The following is a 27,625-nucleotide window of genomic DNA, read 5'->3' as shown; positions in this document are numbered from 1 at the left end:
GCCACTTCAGTCTGCATGCCATAGTTGTGATGAATTTTTCTGGCCCTCGTTCTGGAAAGCTTTCCTATGAGAGTTACCAGATGCTGCACGCGTTAGTTTAGGTGCCTACTCTGCACTGAAAGTGGACTGTGCTTGATGATGGCCAAAGGAAGCTCAATGGTTCTCCCCAACCCCACAGCCAAGAGATACCCTCAGGTCAGTATCCATCCGGAAACGAGTTTGGAGGAACAACGATATAAAAGGGGGAAAAAAATGGCTAATTTCTCTATTACCTTTCTTGGTAACTTCAGAACTGAAGCCAACACTGTGGAGGAGTACATTGCATAGTATTTTAAAAATTAAACTTTGTACATCAGGTACAAAGTTATTCTTAATGTTATTCCACTGAAAACATTGTGAAATATTCAATACACTAAATTCTCGAATTTTTATTGATCGATATATGTGCACTCAAATATTGCCACTCAGTTAAAGAATCAGGGTCAGAGATGTACAGCACGGAAACAGACCCTTTGATCCAACTCATTCATACCGACCATATCCCAACCTAATCTAATCCCATTTGCCTGCACTTGGCCCATATCCCTCTAAACCCTTCCTAATCATATACCCATCCAGATGCCTTTTAAATGCTGCAATTGTACCAGCCTTTCCATATACACACCACCCCCTGCATGAAAATGTTGCCCATAGGTCCCTCCTAAATTGTTTTTGCCTTGAATGATTCCTAACAAGTACTGTATGTTAGATAAAACAAATAGCAAAATGTTGACCATAAGAGCCATTTAGACTAAATGAAATTCATGTTTTGCTTGTTAGGTTCCCCATTTGTTTATTACCATTCCAGTATAATTAGGTTGTGTGTTTTTAAGCCAGACAGTACGAATCACCCTGGGTCAAGCATAACAACAGCACTGTACAATGTCTAAAACTGCTTAAACATAGAAGGGCATGCACACCAGCTTGTAGTATGTGTAGAGGAGTTCATTATTACTCCATGATGTTACTTAGGAGGAAATCCCATCAAACTCACTAAAAGCTGAATAAATACCCAACATTAATGTATTCCACTTTGTCAGACAAGATTTATCCCCATCACTTCTCTCTCCTGCAGTTATGGGTCCGCAGCTCCAGAAAGACAGGAGGAAAATATCAAGAACAAACAATCTGAATACTTTCAGTTCAACCTCAAGAAATTCTACAAAAGCTTCAGAATCATGTCATGTGTATTTCTTTCCACCATCGTTCTCATTCTGAAATGAGCTTAACTCTCAACTCTGCATTAACAAAACTCGAGATGAAGAATGGCCAAAACGAACCAGGAATCGCTAAGCAGCATTGATACTCCCACTTTAGGCAACAAGAAATACCAGGCAAAAAGACAGTGGAATTTGTCCAAAAATATATACATATATAAAGCAGACTTCTTTCAAAATCAACTCAGGAAATGCGATATAAATGCTTCCATGTCTAATTTAGATTCTTATTTTCTGGTTAGAACACTAATTGGTTCATAGAATCATACAGTACAAAAAAGGCCTTTCGACCCATCGAGTCTGTGCAAACTCGAGGTGAAGAGCAGCATGGACTCCTGGCCTTGAGGTGAAGGACAGCACGGACTCATCTGCTCCATCTGCTTTTACTTTCTCTCCCTCTTTCGCTGCTTTAGAAGGACTGTAATGCTGTAATGGAAAGTGTGGTGCTGGAAAAGCATAGCAGGTCAGGCAACATCTGAGGAGAGTCGACGAGAGGTGACATTCCTGACTCTCTTGCTCCTCAGATGATGCCTGACCTGCTGTGCTTTTCCTCTCCTTTCTCATTTCTACCTCAGAGTTGTACCAGAAATGGCGACTGTGTACACTTTGCACTGTACTGATGTACCCTTGTACTTCAGTACATGTGCTAATACAACTTAATCCAAAAAAAAACATTCTGGTCCCACTTTCCTATACTAGACCCATAGCCTTGGATGCTATGGCACTTCAAGTGTTGTTCTAAAAGGCTAAGGTAGCTCATTATGTCATAGCTGGACTCTAACCCTAACCTTACTCTATTTCCATCTGCAGCAATACTGACCTTCAATTGAACCAGAAAGTTGCCGAAATCAGTTGATGTAGGAATTCAATGATAAAATGCTCTTCCCCTTTTTGGGTAGTTGGATTTCAGCTCCCACTTTCATTATGGTTGTTATTAATCCATTCAATCACTGACATAGCCATGAAGAGTTCACCATAGTAACGGGGACTAGGAATAATCAGGTAGTACTGGGAACTCCCAGCAAATCAATCGTTGGACAAAACCAGACTGGGGAAAACCCAATGAAAAGAAAATCCGAAGTACTAAAATGAACAGCAATTCCTGGGCAGGACAAGAGACTGCAGGGCGATTGGCAACTCTATACCAAGCACTGGAGAAAAGAGAAATAAATACCAGAAAGGCAGTAAATTGGAGTATTGTAATTGCCTCAGCTGCAACGTCAGACACTTGTTACATAGAATTCTATTGAGTAGTAGTTTAACACATTGCAATTATTTCAACTATTTATTACTCTATTTTCCTCAAACCACAAATCAGAGTAGCTTAAGCACGTTGTAGATCAAATAAGGCAGAAACAATGATGTCTTGGTATTAGTACCAGTTTCAAGGAGCTTTGCAAGGGAAATTAAACACAATATTTTGATGACAGGTTCAGTTGTGCATTAACACCTTCAGTAAACCTGAGGACAGGGGAAACTTTATATTAAATGATCATTTAACATTAACAGAGAGCAATGATTAGATGCTGAGTGGCTATTTTCACTGTTTGTAGTTTCAAAATCTGATTTCCATCAATAATGCAATATTTGGTTTACAAAAAAAAGTCTTTCATTTTAACGGGTAAGGATAACTTTTCATAAGTGTCATCTACACAAGAATATCAGATCAACCATCATTTGCAACATACTATTTAAAAAAAAATGTACAAAGTTGATAGAAATAAAAATCAACCGATAAGTTCACTCTAGGCTATCACCTCATGTTAAAGTTGCCACTTCTGTAGAAAGTCCCTAAGTTTCAGCAGCACATATGTAACGGGAACTGCACGCAGAAATGCGCAATTTATATCAGTCATCGCCTGGTCATGCTATGACTCAACAGAGTGAGCTAACTGATGAAGTGTTCCTTCCTCTAAAAGCCTGCCTCGTTGCTTTCAGTTCACCCACAGCCCCCTGATAGCACACAGGTTTTAAGCAACAGCCCAAAAACCTGTACTTGTCACCCCTCTGAGTTATAGCATAGTTAGCCTTTCATCTCACCCTGCTCTGCCAGATGTTCAAAGGAAACTTTACTTATTCACCTCAATGTTATCTTCTCACTGGAACACACACACATACTCTTCGCCACCACTGCTTGCTCCACTTATTAATCATTCTAATCTCCATGGCTCAAGTGCCCAACTCAGTTGATGGAAACTTCTGGTTCCAACACTATAAACTGACCACAGGGTATTCAACAGCTAAGTGCTGTCATCTCTTCTCTGTCCCCAATTGAGGATGATCACATGACATTGAGTTGGCTGAGATAGGTGCTTCAGAAGGGCATGGGAGGGAGTCTCATGTGTGGGAACCCATGTCCCAGCATGAAATGGGGTTATGTTTTGCTGCTGCAGTGCTTCGTAACTCCATAAGTCATTAAGGTTACCCGAACAATTAGTTTGCGATCAGAAAATCACCTACCACATATGTTTGCCCTAACACAATGTTTTGCCAAATTTGTTCGACCAACAGTTTTTGTACCCCTGTTCAAAGCAACACAAAGATGAGAGTTTTACATTAAAACATGGTGAAAGCAAATTCCTGCAATCATCCCACTACATGCAATCTCATAATGCAGTCCTATATGTTAGACTTATTGCACAGGTACTGCTGCACATTACATACACTGCATCAAATACCATACTGACATGTGTATCACCTCTTCTGCTAATGATTTGGTAGTTTAATTTTCCCTGTTTAATACACTCATTAACACATTTTCCTGTGTGTGTAAGTAAACAATGTCACAAACTCTGTGCATGGATGAATTTAATGCAGACATATCAACCGATAGATTTACCAGAGGAAATGAAAACTTGGTCAAGTGACTGACATTGAAAATACTAGATGAAAAGATATTCACTGATGAGAAATGGGTCACATTCAATGAGGAGATGGATCAGGTCTAGTCAAGATTTATTCCGTCCAGAGCAAAGTGAAGGATAAACAAATCCAGAACGCCCTGGATGACACAGGAGATAGAAATTAAGACAAAGATAAGGTGTATGTTCGACATGTGTCAGGGAGAAAATACAGTTTAGAAGCAAGAGGAACACAGAAGGTTCAGCGGGAGGTGAAATAGCACATCAGAGAAACAAAGAAGAATTCTGAGAAAAGACTGGCAGCTAACATAAAGAGGAATCCCAAAGTCTTCAACAGCATATAAATGGTAAGAATGTCACTAGAAAGGTTATGAGTGGCACAGTGGTTAGCACTGCTGCCTCACAGCACCAGAGACCCAGGTTCAATTCCCGCCTCAGGTGACTGACTGTGTGGAGTTTGCACATTCTCTCCGTGACTGCGTGGGTTTCCTCCGGGTGCTCCTGTTTTCTCCCACAGTCCAAAAATGTGCAGGTTAGGTGAATTGACCACGCTAAATTGCCCGTAGTGTAAGGGGCAGGGGCAAATGTAGGGGAATGGGTCTGGGTGGGTTGCGCGTCAGTGTGGACTTGTTGGGCCAAAGGGCCTGTTCTCACACTGTAAGTAATCTTAAAAAAAGGATTCAAAATTAATATGCAAGAAGACTTGAATATTCTGTTGGTACTTAAAGTTGACAAGGCATCAGGACAGGATGAGATACATCCAAGGAATTTGAGGGAAGTGAATGGACATTACAGGGGCAGTGGCTATAATCTTTCAGTCCTCCTTGGACTCAGGTAGGATTTCAGAAGACTGAAGAATTGCAAATATCAAGCCCTTGTTCAACAACAAAGGTTCTAAGGATAAGGCCAGCAATTACAGACCCAGTCAGTTTAACTTCAGTGGTAGGGAAGCTTCAAAAAACAATTGTACAGGATAGAATTAGTAGACACTTGGACGACAGTTGGTTGATTAGGAAAAGTGGATTTCTAAAAGAAAATAATTTGTAACTAATGTGTTTTTTGAAGAGATAACAGAATGGCTCAATCAGGATAATGCTGTTGATGTGATTTATATGGATTTACAGAATGCATTCAGTATACAACTAACTTGTCAGAGAAATTACAGCTCACGAAATAAAAGGAATGGTAACAACATGGATACAAAATTAGTGGAATGATAGGAAATAGAGAGGAATGGTCAATGGATATTTTTTGGTTTGGGGTTTTTCAGGGAAAACAGAATTATCCAGGGGTTGTTTTAGGACCCTTGCTTTCTCTGGTACATAGAAATGTGCAAGATCATGGAGGGTAGGGAACAACTTAAAATTTTGCAGTTGATACAAGTGGATGGATTCGTGGCAGATGAAGGTCCAATGTAGGGAAGTGGGAGGCGATGCATTTTGATTAATTAGATTAGATTAGATTACTTTGATTAGATTACTTACAGTGTGGAAACAGGCCCTTCAGCCCAACAAGTCCACACCGACCCGCCGAAGCGCAACCCACCCATACCCCTACATTTACCCCTTACCTAACACTACGGGCAATTTAGCATGGCCAATTCACCTGACCCGCACATCTTTGGACTGTGGGAGGAAACCGGAGCACCCGGAGGAAACCCACGCAGACACAGGGAGAACGTGCAAACTCCACACAGTCAGTCGCCTGAGTCGGGAATTGAACCCAGGTCTCCGGCGCTGTGAGGCAGCAGTGCTAACCACTGTGCCACCGTGCTGCCTGGTAGGAGGAACATGAAAAGACAACATAAGTTAAGTGGTACAATCCTAAAGGGGTGAAGAGCTGAGAGTGCTGTGTGTATATGATCACAATTCTTTTAACTCAAGATCACTGAATGTGGTAGGACAGGTGGGGAGTGTAGTTGGTAAAACATATAGTATCCTTGGCTTGATTAATAGGGGCATAGAGTACAAGAGCAAGGAGGTGATATTAAACTTGTATAACTCACCTGTTAGACCTCAGCTATATTGTCTTGTGTACAGTTGGGGCATCACATTGTAGGAAGAATGAGAATGCACTGGAGGGAGTGCACAACAGAGTCACAAAGAATAATTCCAGAAATGAGAAATGAGGATGGATTGGAGAGGGTGGGGCTGTTTTCCTTGGTGAGAGGAAGGCTAAGAGGAGAGATTATGTAAGCTTTCAAATTCTTGAAGCAGCTGGAAAGAGCAGGTATGGAGAAATAGTTCCTGCTCATAAAATGAAACATGAGAACGCACAGATTTAAAATAATTTGCAAAAGAAAGAAAATGTGAAGTGTTTGCGATCTGGGTTTGGAATACACTGCCTAGAATTTTGGAGCCGAGGCAGGTTCAATTAAGGTATTCAAGAGGGTACTAACTGATTATTTAAATAAAAACAATGAGCAAGGCTCTGTGGAAAAGGCAGGAGACTGGCACAATGCCCCCTTGGAGAGTTGGTACCAACATGACGGGTTGAATGGCCTCCATCTGCACCATAACACTTCTGTGATATATTGGTGTTACATCATTGTGCAAGATGACTGATTGTACAATTTTAAGTAAAGTAAGGTTTCCATTAAAACTCCCTAAAGAACAGTTCAAACTTGGGTGCTTAGTAAAGTAACAAGCAGGTAAAAACAATGACTGCTGATGCTGGAAACCAGATTCTGGAATAGTGGTGCTGGAAGACCACAGCAGTTCAGGAAAGTCTGTCCCTTTCTACAGATCTACAGCATTTTACAACTCACTTTGGAGATCCTCTCAGAGCTCACAAAGTATTTAGCAGCCCCTGATTGGTAGAACAACACTTACAGTTTTCAAGAAAGGTACATCAACAATAACAATGTGAGCTCTGTAACATGACCTTCGCTGTCTGAGTTTTTATATATCATCAACTGTTTACTAAATCTTAAAATGTTTGATATATCCAGTTTTCACACATAATCTAAAATGATGCATAATTATTCTGCTAGGCTTGAGCATTAAAGTGTTGAAGATTAATGTTATAATGATTGTCAGGAAAAGCATCATAGATCTTAAAAACTGTAGACAGTTTTCTCTGCAGTGAACAAACATATTCCATGATGAGTGGAAATAAGATAAGCTGAAGAATGTAAGTGCTTCAATTAAAATATTAAAACAGCATTCTTCCTGCTGTTGCTACAAATTCCACAGTGAGCACATCAGTTCTGGTCAAAGTTGTACAGAGCAGAAAGGATAATTTCATTGTGAGCTGTTCCATTTTGAAATGCTTCAATTCCCAGACTTTCTCTAGCCACTGGACCCAATTATTCTCGCTTCTGCACTATTTCAGTTCCTGCATTCCAAATATAATTCAGAGCTTAAAGCCCATTGACACATTTGAAAGGCGTAATGACAGGCTGTCAGATGTTTCCTTTCTTTGACATCACCGGAGCTTTATATATTTGAAACCAGGAAACCCGAGGGACACTTCGCTGGACAATGATGCTTCTTTAAAGAGAGAATTCCCATAAATATTGGAGAAAACAGAAAACACCTCCTTGCACTTTACAGAGGTGATAATATGACATGAATATTTCTCTAGCCTCGGTATAATAATATGATGCTGCAAAAATTAAGCCTGGCTTACTAATTAATTTCCCCATTGTGAATGCTGTTTTTGAGCTGAAAACACAATCATTCCAGCATCTAAAATCAAGTTTAACTGGCAATCTGAAGTATCCATTTCTGAAATGGAAAAATAAAGCAGCATACTTATAAAGACAAGACTAGAAAAAATATAAATGTTGCCCCTTCAAATGTCAAGACTGACCTGCAGCTTCGTCATCACTTTTGAGGTATTTCAATCGATTTTCACTATTTTTTTCTCATGCTTCTATAGTCTGGAATGCCTTATCAAGAACATACTGAAGGGTGTACCCAAAGATCCTTACAAAGTAACTCAAACTGTCTAATTATTTAAAGTACCTCTCAGCCATTTTATCTTTCTTCTTGGAAACAAAAGAACATTTGCATCAGAGTTTGCTCAGCGTGACTGCTCCGAGCCACGTGCACTATCACATTGATCCTGTTGATGAAAGACATAATTTTATTTATTTTGCATTGTTGCTACGCTATTGCTGACATGAGCACCATCAGCAGTGGTGCTGGCAGTCAGTTCAATCTTAATCCAAAAGACTTGCGAAGAGCCCCATTTCGGTTGCATAAGCCTGATTTCAAGTGATCAGAAGCTAGATTTCACCTTTTGTTTGCTGCCAGGATACTGAAACTAATTCTATAGCATCTGTGTTATATGCGGAGATCAGGTAACCTGATACAGAAGCTCGGACATTGGTGTTTGTGGGGGTAAATCTCCTATTCGATATGAACAGGGTAACTGCAGCAGTGCAACGAGTTATTATATGTCTAACAAATCTGTATCGTTAACACAGTAATGGCCTAATAACTAATCACACTGGCAGAACAATAGGTATCTTCAAAACCAGTTTCAGGAGATAGAGAAGGTCTTTCCAGCTAATGGAACCAATGAACTGTGCAATTTAAGAAAACATGCAGCAAGTCTTAGTCCAACTACTCAATGGAGGGTTCATCTGAATGCTGTTCTCCACCCAGCTCTGTATCCATATTCTTTCCAGCCCTGGTTACTGTACAATCATCAGGAGCAGGAAGGCTCGATGATCCTTTGATCTAACAAACTAGCTGCTTGTGGATATTCCAAAGCCCCTTATCTAAAGGCAAGTGAAAAGTATCTGAATAGCAGGAAAATAACTTGAAGGCAATGCTGAATACCAAAATAGGGAGGTTTGCGTTGTCCTCCACTACCTAGAGGAGCCGGTGTAAGAATGGGGTGGCCAAAATTAAAAATCACACAACACCAGGTGATAGTCCAACAGGTTTATTTGGAAGCACTAGCTTTTGGAGCGCTGCTCCTTCATCAGGTCGTTGTGAAACAGGACCATAAGACACAGAATTTATAGCAAACAGCTACAGTGATACAATAAACAAACCTAGATTGTTAAGTCTTTCATCTTTTAGAATGGATTTGCTGGTTTTAGTTCTTTAAAATGTAAATCCCAGAACTTCTTTTAACTCACGTTCTCAAGAAAATACAGAGGAACCTCGATTATCCGAAGGACATGGGCAGAAAGTATTTAGTTCCGTTAATCAAATGCCGGACAACATAGTTAGCCACGCATCCGAATCTTGCAATTTTGATTGATGATCCGAAGTTTGGTTAATTGAATGACGGATAATCAAGGTTCTTCTGTATAAGGCTTTATAATAAAAGGTGACATCTCAGCTCAGACAATACCTTTAAGGTGTGAGGTTAGAATCTGTCTGTATCCCAATCTTGAGTCAGACTGGTTCTATTGCCAAAGTGGAATTTACAAAATATTACATGGATTGACTGCCTGCGTTGACTGCTTGCAGTTGTGCACTTTTTGAGCAAAATAGAACGTATCTGCAAATATAATTCTCCAAACGCAAATTCTCCTCATAAACGTATATGCATGTGCAGGAGAGAGAGAGAGAGACAGAGTGAGTGTGTGAGTGCGAGTGCACGTAAGAGCGTGTGTGTTTGCATGTGTGCAAGCTTGATAAAGTGTGTGTGTGAGTGTGAGTGTGATGGGGTATAACTTGTGAGAGGGTGTGTGCATGGGTGTGAGTGTGTGAGGTGTGTGTGTATGCATATGAGAGAGAGCTTGTTTATGAGAGAGGGTCTGCATGAGTGTATGGGTCATGGATAATTTCACATGGATGATCCCTGGAATGGTGGGCCTAACATATGATGATCAACTGAGGATCCTGGGATCGCATTCATTAGAGTTTAGAAGGTTGAGGGGAGATCTAACAGAAACTTACAAGATAATGGAGAGTGGTGGGCCTGTGGAATATGTTGCCACGAAGCACAGTGGAGGCCGGGATGTTGGGTATCTTTAAGGCAGAAATCGATAAATTCTTGATCTCGCAACGAATTAAGGTATACGGAGAGAGTGCGGGTAGTTGAGGCCATCTCCATGGGTACTGAACTTGGCTATCGGTTTCTGCTTCGCCACTTTGCGATGCTGCCCATCCCAAAGTCCGCCTTGGAGGATGGTCACCTGATGGTCTGAGGCCAAATGGCCCTGACCGCTGGGGGAGCACTTCAGTGGGGGCTACAGGCAGCCTCTAATCTGACACCTTTAAGGCATTGGCTAAGCTAAAATGTCATCTTTTGTTATAAAACCTTATATTATCTTGAAAATGTGACTTTTTTTTAGATTAGATTCCCTACAGTGTGGAAACAGGCCCTTCGGCCCAACAAGTCCACACCGACCCTCAGAAGAGTAACCCACCCAGACCATTTCCCTCTGACTGATGCACCTACCACTATGGACAATTTAGCATGGCCAATTCACCGAACCTGCACATCTTTGGACTGTGGGAGGAAACCGGAGCACCCGGAGGGAACCCACACAGACACGGGGAGAATGTGCAAACTACACACAGACAGTCACCCTCTGGGATTTACATATTAAAGAACCAAAATCAGCAAATCCATTCTAAAAGATGAAAAACTTAACAAACTAGGGTTGTTCAATGTATCATTGATTCATTGTAATCTTTTGCTATAAATTCTGTGTCCTATGGTCCTGCTTCACAACTACCTGATGATGAGGCAGCACTTCGAAAGCTAGTGCTTCCAAATAAACCAGTGGGACTACAACCTGGTGTTGTATGATTTTAAACTTTGTTCTCCACTGACATTATGGATGGACAGATAGTTGCTCAGCGACAAAGAGAAGGGAGTAGAGAAGAAAGAGAGAGAGAGAGAGAGAAAAACACTGACAGGGAAAGGTATGCGCTCTGTCGGGAAAAGATCTGCTGATGATCACTTCCAGTTCGGCGATACACAGAGTCCTGAACCAGGGATGCAAATATACGTGACCCTGAGGAGGCCACTATTATCTGACAGGCAGAGTTCATGTGGCGGTTGATTATCCAGTTCAATCTGTTTATAAAGGGTGGTCCTGCCCAATTAGATTTTCCAAGGGCTTATATGTTCTCGTCTGCAAGTAGGTGTGCAATGAATTCCTTTGATATTACGTCAGCTCATTGTCACAGGAGAAAAGTAAAGAGTTTTCGCTGTTTCTATGCCCCACTCGATGGTTTGGAATTGAATAATCCCAGCTCTGTCTGGGCTCAGTTATTGGTATGGCTACATTTCGCACTTCGTACTTTAAGTTTCGATCTTTCTCTTCTCCCATTTTCTCCAAACTGGCTTCCTCAACGTTCAACATCTGTCGCTCGTCTACCTCATTTGCATCCATGTTTTGCAGAGGCACCAATTCCGATGCATCCTTTTCAACATTATGTAAGGTTTGATAAGATCCATGGGTAGATGTATTACACAGCAAGCTGAACTCAAACTGCTTCCGGGAGTAGAATATAACTTCCAGTGTATAATAAACAGACCAGAAGACAGCAAAACATCCCAGTAGCAGCAGCATCTGAGAAGAGAAAATACATTTAATAACTTCTTATTTTCATCTCTTCCATTTCTTTACCTTGGCTATGTTTAGTAGGTGGTGAAGGATAAAGGGTTATGGGAACTTGGTGGGCACATGGAATTGGGATTAACACTCATGTGGAGGACAGACACCAACTCAAATTGGTTAAATGGAACATCCAATTCCTTGGTGCACTTAATGAACCACAGGCGTATTGGGAATTGTGTCAACATTCCCTACAATGGTGAGAGTTTGAACAGTTCAGGGGGTTCTGGGTATCCTTATGCATGTACTGCAACAAATTAGTATTTAGGTATGGAAATTATCAGGAAAACTAACAGAATATTATTGTTTATTCTGAGGGGAGTTGGATACAAAAGTAGAGAGGTTGTGCTTCAGTTATACAGGGTTCTACCGAGCCCACAACTGGACTAGTACAGAGTAATAGTCTCCTTTTGCAAGGAAGGATGTAAATGCATTGGAAGTTATCTTCTGGAATGGGGAGGGTGTGTTATGAGTAGAGGTTAGACAGACTAAGCTTGTATCCTTTGGAGTTCAGGAGAGGAACAGGTGATTTAATTGAAATATGTAAAATCCTGCAGAGTCTTGATAGAGGGCATGTGGACAAAAAGTGTCCTCTCGACAGAATCTAGGAGCCCCTGCTTAAAAATAACGAGTTACTCGTTAAAGAAGGGATTAGGAGAAGTTTTTTACCCTCATAGAGTATTTATAGTTCGATTCCTGAAAAGGTGGTGAAAAGAGAGTCTCTGAACATTTTGAAGGCAGAGGTAAGCAAGGGTGTGGAAGGTTATAAGGATAGGCAGGAATATGGAGTAATTAGATCAACCATCATCTTAGACCATAAGACATTGGAAAAGAACTAGGCCATTCAGTCTCTCGAGTCTGCTTCACCATTCCATCGTGGCTGATACATTTCTCAACCCCATTCTCCTGCATTCTCCCTTATCAACCTTTGATCAATGAGGAATCTATCTATCTCTGCCTTAGACACGCTCAATGATCTGGTCTCCAGAGCACTCTGTGCAATGAGTTCCACAGATTCATCACCCTCTGGCTGGAGACATTTCTCATCTTGCTGAATGGTGGAGCAGGCTCGAGGAACCGAGCGGCCTACGCCAAATTTGTATGTAAAGTTAAAGTGACCATAGTCCCAGAGGACTACAGGGCTGGCATTCTCATTGGAGAAAGACAACTAGTGCTGAGTTTAACCCAAGAGTCACCACACCTCGGGTGGGGTTGAGAAGGAGGGACTTTCATCGTACTCTCAGCCAGAGCAGGAAATGAACCTGAGTGTTGTGTCACTCCGCGTTACGAACCAGCTGTCCAGCCGACTGAGCTAACCAACCCTCAGAATTTGTATGTTCAATGTGCAAAGCATGGAGTGATCCTGTCAATCATAATGGACTGGACGTTGAATTAATCTCTACGTTCATTCTGTAAGGTTGAGGGTCAACATCAATTCTATGATTGCCAGGAATACTTTCATGTTCAGATAATGCGGGCGCCAGAAACAGAAACAGCTGGTTAGTTAGTCTGAATGGTCCTTCCATTAAAAACCAACCCGGGATGTAACACTTGATCCAACTTTTACCTGGCTGTGAAAACCCATTCAAAGATCATTAGCAACGCAGCACTCAGCCTGATGTAAGTCATCTGGGACCACTTTGAATGTGAAATCTAATTCCAAAGTAACAGGAGAAACGGGAAGGAAGAAATATATTCCTGCCCAGGGTAGAGATGTCAGCAGCATGTTGATTAGTGAACACCTTCCTGAAATCTGGCATTTTGGAAATATCACAACAATACCCCTGTGAGAACAACAATACCCATTTGTATCATTTGTTCATTCAAATAGTCATAAATACTTAATGGTATCAGTGTTTCAATAAATGTTACCTTCAGTGTATTTGGTGTCATGTAATTCCATTCCTGATCGGAGATTTCTAAGCCAGGAGGGCAGGGCAGTGAGAAACTGTCATTGAGGAACTGTCCACTCATGGCTTCTTCAACAACCCTTCACAAAGTCAAAGACATGCACAGTTAAACGATAACAATTCACCCAGTTGGTGGATATGTTGGGCCTACTAGGGCTATCCCAAGAAAGGAGCACACTGAGAAAACTGGGTTTTTAATCAGTGGTTAGCAATGCTGCCCTCACAGAGTCAGGTACCCAGGTTCGGTTCCACCCTTGGTCTGTGTGGAGTTTGCACATTCTCCCCGTGTCTCTGTGAGTTTCCTCCCACAGTCCAAAAATGTTCAGGTTAAGTGAACTGGGCAGGCTAGATTGCCCCATAGTCTCCATGGATGTGCAGGCCAGGTGGATTAACCATGGGAAATGTGGGTTTCATAGATAGAATAGGAAAGTGCGTCTGTGTGGGATGTTCAGAGGATAACTATGGCCTCAATGGGCCAAATGGCCTGCTTCCACACTGTAGGGACTGTACAAACCTTCTTTGGATCATCACAGAAGTTGGGACAGAGGCGTTTTTATTACAAAATTCATTAGTGGGATATGGGTAATGATGGTGAGACCAGTAGGGATTACCCACCCCTTACTGATGGTGAAGGTGGTGGTGAGACTTATTCCTGAAGTCCCACAGAGCTCCTATGTTACCAAGGATAGAGCAAGGATCTGCTAAGGATATGCAAGTAAATAGACAGCACATTTACTGGATGGACCATTAATCTTTTGTTGTCCCTTTTGCAGTTTCCTCTCATTCAGCTGAATGTAGTCAGATGGGAATTCCATCTTCTCTGACCCAGACAACTTGCTAATCTCAGTGGCATCTTTTGAGAAACAGCAATGTTTCTGGTGACCAATGCTCTGAATCTCCAAGAAGAACACCACAGCCAGTGGCTGTCTCAAGAGCGCTAAAGGCCTCTGTGCTGCCTTCTTCTCCCCCTTCCCCTCCCGTGCCAATTCGGAGAAGATCTTGGGGAAGTAACATCCAAATTATGTGAACATACACAAAAAAAAGCCTTTACCTCTGTCGTTCCTTGACATCTTCAAATGACCAGGAAGAGCCGTAGAGAGTGAGCTGCCACTGCTTGAGGAAGCCGTTCTCCTGCTGAGGGTTCTCCCCTGAGCAGAGAGAGAAAGACGATGAGAACCACCATAACCCTTTATACCAACACCTGGAAGAAACATTATAACCACTTCTGCCCAATCAGCTCAGTTCAGTATCAAATCACAACCCAAGGACACACCTCAGCTTTTGGGAATTGAGTTAATAACCAGACAGACAGAGATCCAGAATTAAACAGTTTATTAAAGACAGCCAACTACAGAGACCCTTAGTCAGAGTTGATGAACAGTCTCGAATGAGTTCACTGATCTCACTCTGGGTATAACAGAGGCAATGCAATTAGCATTCCAAGAACACACTATTCCTCCAATTCCTGCCTTTGTTACATCCTCAACTGCCTCTGTTTCTCTTATCCAAGCTGTGTCTTTTTAAGCTCTTGAAATCCCTCCTTAAATTTCTCGGCTTCTCTTTAAGGCAAGCCTTAAAACCTAACTGCTTGGCCAAGCTTTGGATCATCTGCCCTAAATTCTCCTTATGTGCTTCAGTGTCATTTTTTTCCCTGTTAATTCTACAATGGAGCACCTTTGGATGTTTTACTTAAGGCGCTATATAAATGCAAGTTGGTTTCGGGGAAGGCAGGTGTCAGATGAATGTACTGCACCAGGATCTTTACTCCTGATTGCTAGTGGTCATCAAACAGGTTCAGGAGAATGCTCACCAGAGTGGAACAGTCCACCGATGCTTACACTTGAGGGATGGCCATTCAGACAAAGTACTTGAGGGCAGACTGCCGTCTGGGAAGTGGTTTGTGAGGTTTACGAGAGAAAGGTAAAATACTGGAGAAGTTTATTTCTGAAAAAGAAGCAAGTCCTCAGATCCAGCACTCGAAAGGTGTTGGAGGTGTGTTGGTTCTTGGGTGGTCACATGTACAGGATGCCTGGCCTCAGTGCACTGTCAGCGTGAAGTATGAAGCAGTGACCACTGAAGTGGGCGAGGCAGATAATATTCATTCTTATTAATTCAGCTCTCCCTCACTGTCTCCATTCAGTGCCTTTGTTTCCCAAAGGTTTAGATATTAACTCAGCAAGGAACAAGCTGAGGAAACAGGTCCCTAAAAATGACCTCAAACCCTATTGTACTTAACCTGCTAGCTTTAACCCACAGCATACTTGAGACATCCAATCATATGAGTCAGCTCATCCCCGTTAGCTCAAGTAAACATTCCAAATTAGAGATTGATAGATTTTTTATTTATTAGCCAAGTGAATTGGAGGATGTGGAAGCAACGTGGGTGGGCTGGAGATGGGATACAAGTTGGCCATGATTGGAATGAATACTGAGAGGCCTGGGTAGAGTGGACATGGAGAAGATGTTTCCAATAGTAGGAGAGATTAGGACCCAAGGGCACAGCCTCAGGGTGAAGGGACAACCCTTTAGAACTGAGGTCAAGAGGAATTTCTTTGGCGAGAGGGTGGTGAACCTGTGGAAATCATTGCTGTAGAGGGCTGTGGAGGCCAGGTCATTAAGTCTATTTAAGAGAGAGATAGATAGGCTCTTGATTAGTAACAGGGTCAAAGGTTACAGGCAGAAGACTGGACAATGGGACTGAGAAATGATTCAGCCATGATTGAACGCCAAAGCAGACTCGATGGGCTGAATGGCCTAATTCTGCTCCTTTATCTAATGGTCTATGGACTTATGTAGGATGCAGCAGGCTTGGGGAGCTGGATGGTTACTTCCTGTTCCTCTGCCTTCTCTTGCAGCCTTGCTGGGTATGATCAGCTGGCTGGCATGACATTGGGAGATTTTGCAATAGAGACCTAAAAGGGAGAGACAAAAAAAAATCTCTCCTGCAGAGGTTTTCCATTGACTTATAAGGGTACAAAGTCAACCTTTTTTACTTATTTATTTTTCAAAACCATTTGCAATTCTGGATGAGATCCAGCTTCTGACAAATGCACAAAAATGTAAAAAAATATGTCCAGGTCAATGGGGATAAATTCCTTGAGTTTTCAGACTAAAATAAAGAGCATAGTTGGTCTAATAATGATAAACCTGCATTTCTTGTAATATAGATGAACTTCAAATGAAAAATAAATCAAGTTTGTGGTTGATTTAATGTGCATTTTCTATTCAGTTGAGAAAAATTAGAGCCAGTTTAACTCAATTGATATCATTCTTGCTGTGTCTCAAGGTTATGGGGTCAAGCCTCACTCCAGAGTATCAGTCTAAGCACATGTTTCAGTGCAGGAGGGCTGCTTTATCACAGATGCTGTCTTTCAGAGAATACTAGGAGAAAGTGAGGTCTGCAGATGCTGGAGATCAGAGCTGAAAATGTGTTGCTGGAAAAGCGCAGCAGGTCAGGCAGCATCCAAGGAGCAGGAGAATCGACATTTCGGGCATGAGCCCTTCTTCAGGAATGAGGAGGGTGTGCCAAGCAGGCTAAGATAAAAGGTAGGGAGGAGGGACTTGGGGGAGGGGCGATGGAAATGTGATAGGTGGAAGGAGGTTAAGGTGAGGGTGATAGGCCGGAGTGGGGGTGGGGGCGGAGAGGTCAGGAAGAAGATTGCAGGTTACGAAGGTGGTGCTGAGTTTGAGGGTTGGGACTGAGACAAGGTGGGGGGAGGGGAAATGAGGAAACTGGAGAAATCTGAGTTCATCCCTTGTGTTGGAGGGTTCCTAGGCGGACGATGAGGCGCTCTTCCTCCAACCGTCATGTTGCTATGATCTGGCGATAACCCCGTCTCCACGCCGAACCTCACAACACCTCCCAGCTCCAGTCCCACACCAAGTCCTAGCTCCCAACCCTGCCATGTTTTCACCATCCCTCCAGACCTCCCCCTCTCTGAGGATGAAAGATCAGTCCTCGGCAGAGGCCTCACCTTCATCCCCCTACGCTCTCGGATTAACGAGTTCAACACGCGGCGAGACATTGAACAATTCTTCCGCCGCCTTCGCCTCCGCGCTTACTTCTTCAACCAGGATTCTCGCCCACCCTCTGACGACCCCTTCTCCCGCCTCCAACACACCCCATCCACCTGTACACCCCATGCTGGCCTCTTACTCGCCCTCAATCCCTTCATTGCCAACTGCCGCCGCGACATTAACCGACTCAACCTGTCCACCCCTCTCACCTACTCCAACCTCTCAACCTTGGAACGTGCAGCCCTCCACTCCTTCCGTTCCAACCCCAACCTTACTATCAAACCTGCAGACAAGGGAGGCGCGGTAGTAGTTTGGCGCACCGACCTTTACACCGCTGAGGCTAAATGCCAGCTCGCGGACACCTCCTCCTACTGCCCCCTTGACCATGACCCCACCTCCCACCACCAAACCATCATCTCCCAGACCATTCATAACCTCATCACCTCAGGGGATCTCCCGTTCACCGCCACCAACTTCACAGTCCCACAACCCCGCACTGCCCGTTTCTACCTCCTGCCCAAAATCCCCAAACCTGACTGCCCCGGCTGATCCATTGTCTCAGCCTGCTCCTGCCCCACTGAACTCACCTCTGCATATCTCGACACGGTCCTGTCCCCCTTAGTCCAAGAACTCCCCACCTACGTTCGGGACACCACCCATGCCCTCCACCTCCTCCATGATTTTCGCTTCCCCGGTCCCCAAAGCCTTATCTTCACCATAGACATCCAGTCCCTGTACACCTCCATCCCCCATCACAAAGGACTAAAAGCCCTTTGCTTCTTCCTTTCCCGCCGCACCAACCAGTACATTTCCACTGACACCCTCCTTCGACTGACTGAACTGGTCCTCACTCTGAACAACTTCTCTTTCCAAACCTTCCACTTCCTCCAAACCAAAGGAGTAGCCATGGGCACCCACATGGGCCCCAGCTATGCCTGCCTCTTCGTAGGATATGTGGAACAGTTAATCTTCCGCACCTACACTGGCACCACCCCCCACCTTTTCCTCCGCTACATCGATGACTGTATTGGCGCTGCCTCGTGCTCCCACGAGGAGGTTGAACAGTTCATCCACTTTACTAACACCTTCCACCCCGACCTCAAATTTACCTGGACCGTCTCAGATTCCTCCCTCCCCTTCCTAGACCTTTCCATTTCTATCTTGGGCGACCGAATCAACACGGACATTCACTATAAACCGACCGACTCCCACAGCTACCTAGACTACATCTCTTCCCACCCTGCCCCCTGTAAAAACACCATCCCATATTCCCAATTCCTTTGTCTCTGCCGCATCTGCTCCCAGGAGGACCAGTTCCAATACCAAACAACTCAGATGGCCTCCTTCTTCAAAGACCACAATTTCCCCCTAGACGTGATCGCGATGCTCTCCACCGCATCTCCTCCACTTCCCACTCCTCCACCCTTGAGCCCCACCCCTCCAATCGCCACCAGGACAGAACCCCACTGGTCCTCACCTACCACCCCACCAACCTCCATATACATCACATCATCCGTCGTCATTTCCGCCACCTCCAAACAGACCCCACCACCAGGGATACATTTCCCTCCCCTCCCCTATCAGCGTTCCGAAAAGACCACTCCCTCCGTGACTCCCTTGTCAGGTCCACACCTCTCACCAACCCAACCTCCACTCCCAGCACCTTTCCCCGCAACCGCAAGAAATGCAAAACTTGCACCCACACCTCCCCCCTCACTTCCCTCCAAGGCCCCAAGGGATCCTTCCATATCCACCACAAATTCACCTGCATCTCCACACACATCATTTACTGCATCCGCTGCACCCGATGTGGCCTCCTCTATATTGGGGAGGCAGGCCGCCTACTTGTGGAACGTTTCAGAGAACAGCTCTGGGACACCCGGACCAACCAACCCAACCAACCCGTGGCTCAACACTTCAACTCCCCCTCCCACACCACCAAGGACATGCAGGTCCTTGGACTCCTCCATTGCCAGACCATAGCAACACGACAGCTGGAGGAAGAGTGCCTCATCTTCTTCCTTGTAACCCTCCAACCACAAGGGATGAACTCATTTCTCCAGTTTCCTCATTTCCCCTCCCCCCACCTTGTCTCAGTCCCAACCCTCGAACTCAGCACCACCTTCCTAACCTGCAATCTTCTTCCCATCCTTTCAGAGAATATATCAAACTGAAGCTCTGTCTCCAGTTCAGGTCACCACATAGATCCCAACAATACAGGGAATCCTCTCAATAACGTCCACGACAATATTTCCCCCATAAGCCCACTAAAATGGCAGTAACTGGTCATCAATTTGTTCTTTGCACTGTCTGTTGGGACATTGTTGCATGTAAATTTGCTACAATTTTTGCTTGCACACTAACACTTCCAAATCTTGCACTTCTCTCAAAGTGCCTTGTGATATCCTGGGACATGTCAAGATAGCGTATGAATACAAATTGTTTCTGAGATAGAGAGCGAGAAAAGTGAGGATAAAGGAGGAGGGTAGAGAAAATGGACTAATTTATGACGTGCTGTGATGCCAATGAGCTTGCAATCCTCTTTTTCTTAACGAGGGGTCATCAATTAAAGAGGGAAGGGGGGGGGGGGGGGAGAAATGCCAGAACTGAATGCTAGCCGAGTGGGAATGAAAGAGGGCATGGTTCAGGAGCAGGGCAGGACATGAAAATACAGACACTGAGCCCAATAACAAACCAAAGAAAATAAAGTCCTGAACAGTGGCCAATTATTTAAGTCCTTGCTTACAGAATAGGACCATTTCAGTGTGTCAAGTTTCCCCAGTAGAAATGACAAATGGAAAGGGGCCAAGCCCAAGGGATTTCTGAGCTCAGACAGAAGTTAGACAGTGTATGGTAGAGCTAACGAACAACAGACAAACATACCACAGTCCAAAGCAAGTTTAACAGTAGCAGTAGAGAGGGAACCCTGTTCTTCTCTAAGCTTACACTAGCATATCATTCGTCCAAGAAGTTATCATCACAAGGGCATTGGTGTACAATGCAACGGTCTCTGGAATGACAGGGTATATACGTTCACACTCTAACAAAAAATACCCATGTATTTTATTCCTTACTTTGCATTTGAGGTGTTCTTGTGGCTCAGTGGTCGCATGGCTACCTCAGGAGGCACTCTGGGTTCAAATCCCACAAAAGCACCTGCTGGCTATGTTACAAGGCATGTTTATTACAAGGCCAAACAGGTTGATGGTCAGTCTGTGATTCTTTCTGATACACCAGACAGCAGACAGTAAGAGGAGCAGAGTTGTCTGGAGGAGGCAATAGCAAACCACTGCAGCCCATTAAGTGCAGACCAAATTCAACGGAAGACTGCACCCCGAACCTCAGAAATGAGGATGGGAGAAAAGTTGGGACGGCCATCAATCCAGAGATGGGTACGTTGTGAATAAAATGGGTCCTAATTTTATAAAGACCGAAACAATGGATGTACCTGACTGGGCTGTTCTCATGAGTTAGAACAGCAAGGTCCAAAATTTTATTTCTACTCTGTGTGGAACGAGCTGTCACTGGCAACAAAGATACCAGGAAGAAAAGATAGCCAGAGGAGGCAAAGGGGAGGTGGTGACCTAGCAGTACTGTGGCAATGTCACTGGATTTGTAATTGAGAGTCCCAGACTAATTTTCTGGGCATTTAGGTTCAAAACCCAGCATGGCAGATGATGAAATGGGAATGCAGTAAAAGTCTGGAATTGATAGGTAGTCTCATGGCAACCTTGAAACCATTGCCGATTGCCATAAATACTCATCTGGTTTACTAATGTCCTTTAAAGAAGGAAATCCCTACTGGTTCTGACTTACAAGTTTACTCTCAACTGGCCTCTAAAATGGCCCATGCAAGTTACTCAGTTTAAGGGCAACAAGGACTGGAAATAAATACTGGCCAAACTATTTTTGTCCTCAGAACTTTAGCCTGGGTTCTAGATTACTGGTCCTGAGACATGACTGCCTTCCCAAGAGATAATTGACAAAAGAATCCTGGAAGAGACAGCATATCCCTTAAAAGCATTAGCTTGTAATCTCTGATCCCACATTATCCCAGTCCCAAGCCTCCAACTTGGTACCACCCTTCGGACCTTTCCATCACTCCTCCCTCTGACCAATCACCTTCTCCCTCACTTTCATCCACCTATCGCTTTCTCAGCTACCTTCCCCCCAACACCACCCTCCTCCCGTTTATCTCTCAGCCCCGGCCGACAAGCCTCATTCCTAATGAAGGGCTTATGCCCGAAACGTCGATTCGTCTGCTCCTCGGATGCTGCCTGACTTGCTGTGCTTTCCCAGCAATACACTCCAGCATCTGCAGTCCTCACTTTCTCCGAGAGGGCAAGTGTAGCCTGGTTCACAATAACAGATGTACTGGTGGTACTTGTTGTAGTATTTCCCAGAAAGTGGGACATAGCCTGATGATGGCAAACCAGTGTGTGGAAACTCCATCTGCCATGCATCCTGTGTAAGAGCAAAGATTCTGCAACGTCATTTCTGACAATCAAGAGATCTCCATCTTGGGTCCCATCTCTTTATTTCCTACAAGCTTAACATATGAGTAACATCTGTGGACTCTTGGGCCTATACTTGATGGAGTTTAGAAGGATAAGGGGGATCTGATTGAAACTTACAAAATACTGAATGGCCTGGACAGACTGGACATTGAGATGTTTCCACTGGTAGGAGAGACTAGGACCCGAGGGCACAGCCTTAAGAGTAAAGGGAAGAGCCTTTAGAACGGAGATAAGGAGAAACATCATCAGCCAGAGAGTGGGCAATCTATGGAATTCATTGCCACAAAAGGCTGTGGAGGCCAGGACACTGAGTATAATTAAAACAGAGAGAGTTAAGTTCTTGATTGCCAAGCGGATCAAAGGTTACTCAGAGAAAGTGGGAAAATGGGGTTGATAAACCTATCAGCCATGACTGAATGGCAGAGCAGAATCAATGGGCCGAATGGCCTAATTTCAGCCCCTGTGTCTTATGGTCTAAGCCTTGATGTGGAGGTGCTGGTGTTGGACTGGTGTGGACTAAGTTGAAAATCACATGACACCAGGTCAGAGGCCAACAGCTTCATTTAAAAATACAAGCTTTTGGAGTGAAGCTCCTTTGTCAGGTCTAGGCCTCGGAACACAGTGTTTATGTATTGTCATGTAATCTTCAGCACACGAGGAGGCCATTGTTCCTTGAAAGAGCCACTTAATTAATTCTGTTCCCAGTCCCTTCCTCCATAACCTCACAAATTGTTGTTGTACAAGTTGTACAACTCTCGCCTTCACTTGGAAGGCTATAATCTGAAATATACTTCATTGATTCTGCATTCGGCAACTTTGCTTTCTGGAGAGGAAAGTACTCATCCCAGTCTAATGTTCTGGAGATGTGGATTCCAGTCTCAACATGGCAGAGGGTGAAATTTAAATTCAGTAAAAATCTGGAATGAAAATCTCATCTATTTATAACCTGGTATCTGTGGTCTGTTTTTGTAAAATTTCACCTCGTTCACTAATGTCCTTTTTGGAAGGAAATCTGCCATCCTTACCTGGTCTGGCCTACACATGAATCCAGACCCACAGCAATGTGGTTGACTCTTAATCGAGGATGGCAACAAATGCTGTCCCAGTCAGTGACACCCACAACCCACAAATGGATAAAAGAACACAAGGAGCCAGCAAACCTAAATCACGGATAATCATCCTGTAGACACCTTCTGCCTTTTCACCCCAGCATCGTACTGTAGAGTACATCCAGTCAGTGAAGCCCGAGGCATCCCTGTACAGAGGAAGACAAAAAGATCGTGTAGCTGGTTAGTTTTAACTTCTAGTGAACTAGCTGTGAATCCCCTTGGTAGGCTTATTCTCATCTCAAGGCGAGGGCTACCAATTTGCCAAATGGGTTGAGGTTACCATTACCTGTTCACTGGAGCAGACTAGGTATGCTTTAGAAAACAGGCAAATGGGGACTTTTATTAGATTAGATTACTTACAGTGTGGAAACAGGCCCTTCGGCCCAACAAGTCCACACCGACCCGCCGAAGCGCAACCCACCCATACCCCTACATTTACCCCTTACCTAACACTACGGGCAATTTAGCATGGCCAATTCACCTGACCCGCACATCTTTGGACTGTGGGAGGAAACCGGAGCACCTGGAGGAAACCCACGCAGACACGGGGAGAACGTGCAAACTCCACACAGTCAGTCACCTGAGTCGGGAATTGAACCCAGGTCTCTGGCACTGTGAGGCAGCAGTGCTAACCACTGTGCCGCCCATGGTTACTACTGAATAGGGTGCACTTGCCAGTCTTGGTTCAAAAACATGTTTCAATACATTTCCCCAGTTCAAATCCCTTATTTTATACCAAGTCCTTCCTTGCTCAGGGCCAATTAAGGAAGCAGACAATGTTGATCGAGGCAATACCGAGAATTGTTCAGGTTCTACCAACTCCCTTTCAACTCTGTTGGGAAGCATTTCATTTTACATCTCATTGCATAGTAACAGCCCTATCGGGACTCGTGGCCAAAATGAATGGCACAAATTTACATCATTCCTGTCAACAATTCAAACTCCACTTTACAATAAGCAGGATTGCACTGTGTGTTTTAAAGCAAATGTTTAGACATAGAAGAGGAAATGAGAAATAAAACAAGCTGATGACAGGCAATATTCAAAGGACCTTTTCACTCAATTTTATCCTCGGAAAGCTTTACATCCCCTTTGAGTCTATATTCAGAGCAAATATGCACGCTGTTCTGATTTCAGAATTGCTCCTTTGAATAGGATGTCTTAAATGTTTCAGACTGGGTGACGGCCAATATTAATGAACAGTTTTGCAGTGGAAACCACAATACTCAGTGGTCCTCTGCAAGAACAATCATCTGATTTTCAAATACGTTCGTGCTGGATGGGAATATTTTTGCCGAGATGTCAGGTTATGAATAGTAACATGATGCACCTATCCTTCAGCGTACGGTAACAAAAAGAGGGGCATGTTTACGAAAAGCACAAAGATAAGCCTGCTAACTTACAAAACTGTACGCTGACAAATCAAAGTGTGGATTCTGGGCAAACTTTTATTTTCAAACTGCTTTTTATGAGATAAATAGGTTGCTGAAAAAGGAGTGAGTAAAGTATCAGACATGACTCAATATTGGGACATTCTTTGTGGGTTCGTACATCTTATGGCTAAACTTAAAATTTAATTGAATATACTTACTACTTCTTAGTCATCATTTTTTATTTTCAAATTGTCTTCAGATTTATTTGTTTAATCACAATCTGCAGATTGGGAACTTAATCAGTGACAACGCATCATTCCATTCTCTAGAAAGAAGGCTGTTTATATGAACATCCGATAATGGAGTGGATGTAGATCATTCACAGGCCCTAGAGACTACCCTGCTCACTCAGGTGGAAACCCTTTTATAGAGTCATAGAGATGCACAGCACGGAAACAGACCCTTCGGTCCAACTCGTCCATGCCAACCAGATATCCCAACCCAATCCAGTCCCACCTGCCAGCACACGGCCCATATCCCTCTAAACCCTTCCTATTCATATACCCATCCAGATGCCTTTTAAATGTTGCAATTGTAGCAGCCTCCACCACTTCCTCTGGCAGCCCATTCTATACATGCAACACCATCTGTGTGAGAAAGTTTCCCCTTAGGTCTCTTTTATATACTTCCCCCTCTCTCTAAACCTATGCCCTCTAGCTCTGGACTTGCCCACCCCAGGGAAAAGACTTTGTCTATTTATCCTATCCATGCCCCTCATGATTTTAGAAACCTCTGATGCTCCAGGGAAAACAGATCCAGCCTATTCAGCCTCTCCATATAGCTCAAATCCTCCAACCCTGGCAACATCCTTGTAAATCTTTCTTAGACAAAGTCTCTCACTTTCTCTGACTAGCAGTTTCCTCAAAGCAAGGAGGGCAATTGTCACACAGTACAAACGGTGGGCAAGAGCTTAATCATGAAATCATTAACCTGGGTGACTGTTGTGTTGCAGCTACCCCAGAGCCCTGGCTAACCAGGAGAATCTCCTACCTACACTGGGTGCATCAGAAGGATTTACAAGATGATGTGCAGCCTGTTTAGCCACAATACGAATTCGTCTTTCTTGATTAAGACCTGGACAGGGATTTGAACTGGGAGCTTCTGGCTCAGAGGCAAGGGCACTATCCACTGCAGCACAAAGTCTGCTTCTTTTCCTGGTATAGTTCTTCACCTTTCTGAAAGAAACGATTCCTATTGGGCTGGAGTTCATTGGGCAATAGTTACTCTCTAGCACCTCAGCCAAGAAAGCATTGAGCCAGCTAGCAGGCCAGTTGATCATGGACGGTTATTAGGCTGTGGAGGTGGCGGTTTTGGACTGGGGTGGACAAAATCTGAAGTCACATGACACCCAGATTGGGTTACTAAGCAGAGGCCAATCACACTCTCATAGAGAGAAAAAAAATTCATCAGCTTCCCGCTACGGTTTCTTTAACAATTCCCTTAAACTGGTGTCTCTGACCCTCTTGCCAGTGGAAACTCTTCCAAAATCCCTAGATCCACTCAATCTTCTGAGCTCACGGGAGATCAATCTCAGCTTCTCTAATCTTCATGTGATTGATGTTCCCCACCAAGGGCACCATTCTGATCAATCTCTGCTCACATTCTCTCCAATAAATCAGCAGCCTTTCCAAAGTCTGGTGTTCAATTCCACACACAATTCACCTGCTTAATCAACCAATTAACTGGATTAATGAATTTTATTTTGAGTTTCTTCGACTCCTTCCAACTCCATTTTGATTTAGCCTCCTCCCCCTCACTTTGCATTGACCTTAATTAGATTTGGACATAAATCATTCAATTGGAAAACAAGGGTGATTAATTGAAGAGAAGAAATACCACAGGTGGTCTGGTGTTGGAAGCAAAAAATTCAGTTGTGCGTAAGAACACTTCTGAACATAAAGAAGAAAAGGAAGATTTTAAAAAAGGTTCTTCTAATTCAACTAATGAATTTCTGTGAAATGTTTTACTGTACTGAAGTATAAATGCAAATTATCTTCTTAGCACCACTTCCTTGTTTATACTCTATTGAGCAGGTTTTGATTGCCAACTTGCTATCACATTAAGGCCTAACAATAATTAAAATGGTTCTGCACTCTAACTAGATCTAATGCTAGTTATGATATATTGGAATTGAGTATTATAATGAAGTATTATACCATTGAGGAGATCTTGAGAGCAAACAGACATTGGTTAGGCCACTTTTGGAATACTGTGCACAATTCTGGTCTCCCTGTTATAGGAAAGATGCCATTAAACCTGAAAGGGTTCAGAAAAGATTTACAAGGATGTTGCCAGAATTGGAGGGTTTGAGCTATAGTGAATAGGCTGGAGCTATTTACCCTGGAGCATTGGAGACTGAGGGCTGCAGAAGGTTATAAAATCATGAGGGATATGGATTAGACAAATAGCCAAGGTCTTTTTCCCAGGGCAGGGTATTCCAATACTAGAGGGCATAGGCTTAAGGTGAGAGGGGAAAGGTTTAAAAGGGGCAACATTTTCATGCAGAGGGTGGTGTGTGTATGGAACAAGCTGTCAGAGGAAGAAGTGGAGCCTGTACAATTACAGCATTTAAAAGGCATCTGGATGGGTATATGAATAGGAAGGGTTTAGAAGGACATGGGTCAAATGCTGGCAAAATGGGACCTGATTAGGTTAGGATATCTGGTCAGCATGGACGAATTGGACCAAAGGGTCTGTTTCCATGATGTACATCTCCATGACTCTAAACAATTCTATTTATGAAGCCAAGGGTCTTACATGTTGCCTTAAAACAAAGCAATCAAAACACATATAGCATTGCAACACAGAAATGGTCTCTTCAATCCAATCAGTATTGCAGGTATGTATGTTGCACAGAACACATGCTCATAATCCTATATGCACATCATTTTTCTGTACATCTTACACTGAATCATTCATCCAATGAGTTCTCACAAACTGATGTAGTCCCAGCCTCCATCACCAAACCCAATCGTGCCTCATAAT

At 43.6% G+C, this 27,625-nt stretch overlaps 1 protein-coding gene across 2 annotated transcripts in view; it reads right to left on the bottom strand.

Moving 5' to 3' along the window:
- Positions 1–10,817: 10,817 nt before the first annotated feature.
- pcsk7 (proprotein convertase subtilisin/kexin type 7) overlaps positions 10,818–27,625 on the bottom strand; it is a 223,522-nt gene continuing 206,714 nt past the window's right edge. For both annotated transcript variants that reach the window (XM_060846707.1, XM_060846708.1), the window contains 4 exons: positions 23,259–23,353; positions 14,616–14,712; positions 13,527–13,644; positions 10,818–11,609 (listed from right to left, as the gene is read on the bottom strand). In XM_060846707.1, coding sequence (XP_060702690.1) covers positions 11,202–11,609; positions 13,527–13,644; positions 14,616–14,712; positions 23,259–23,353 — 718 coding nt within the window. In that variant the 3' untranslated portion in view covers positions 10,818–11,201. The remainder of the gene's footprint in view (positions 11,610–13,526; positions 13,645–14,615; positions 14,713–23,258; positions 23,354–27,625) is intronic.

This window comes from Hemiscyllium ocellatum, chromosome 29, assembly GCF_020745735.1.
Source record: "Hemiscyllium ocellatum isolate sHemOce1 chromosome 29, sHemOce1.pat.X.cur, whole genome shotgun sequence".
NCBI lineage: Eukaryota > Metazoa > Chordata > Chondrichthyes > Orectolobiformes > Hemiscylliidae > Hemiscyllium > Hemiscyllium ocellatum.
Note: the sequence above shows the minus strand (reverse complement) of the source record. Positions and strands in the feature narration are given on the sequence as shown.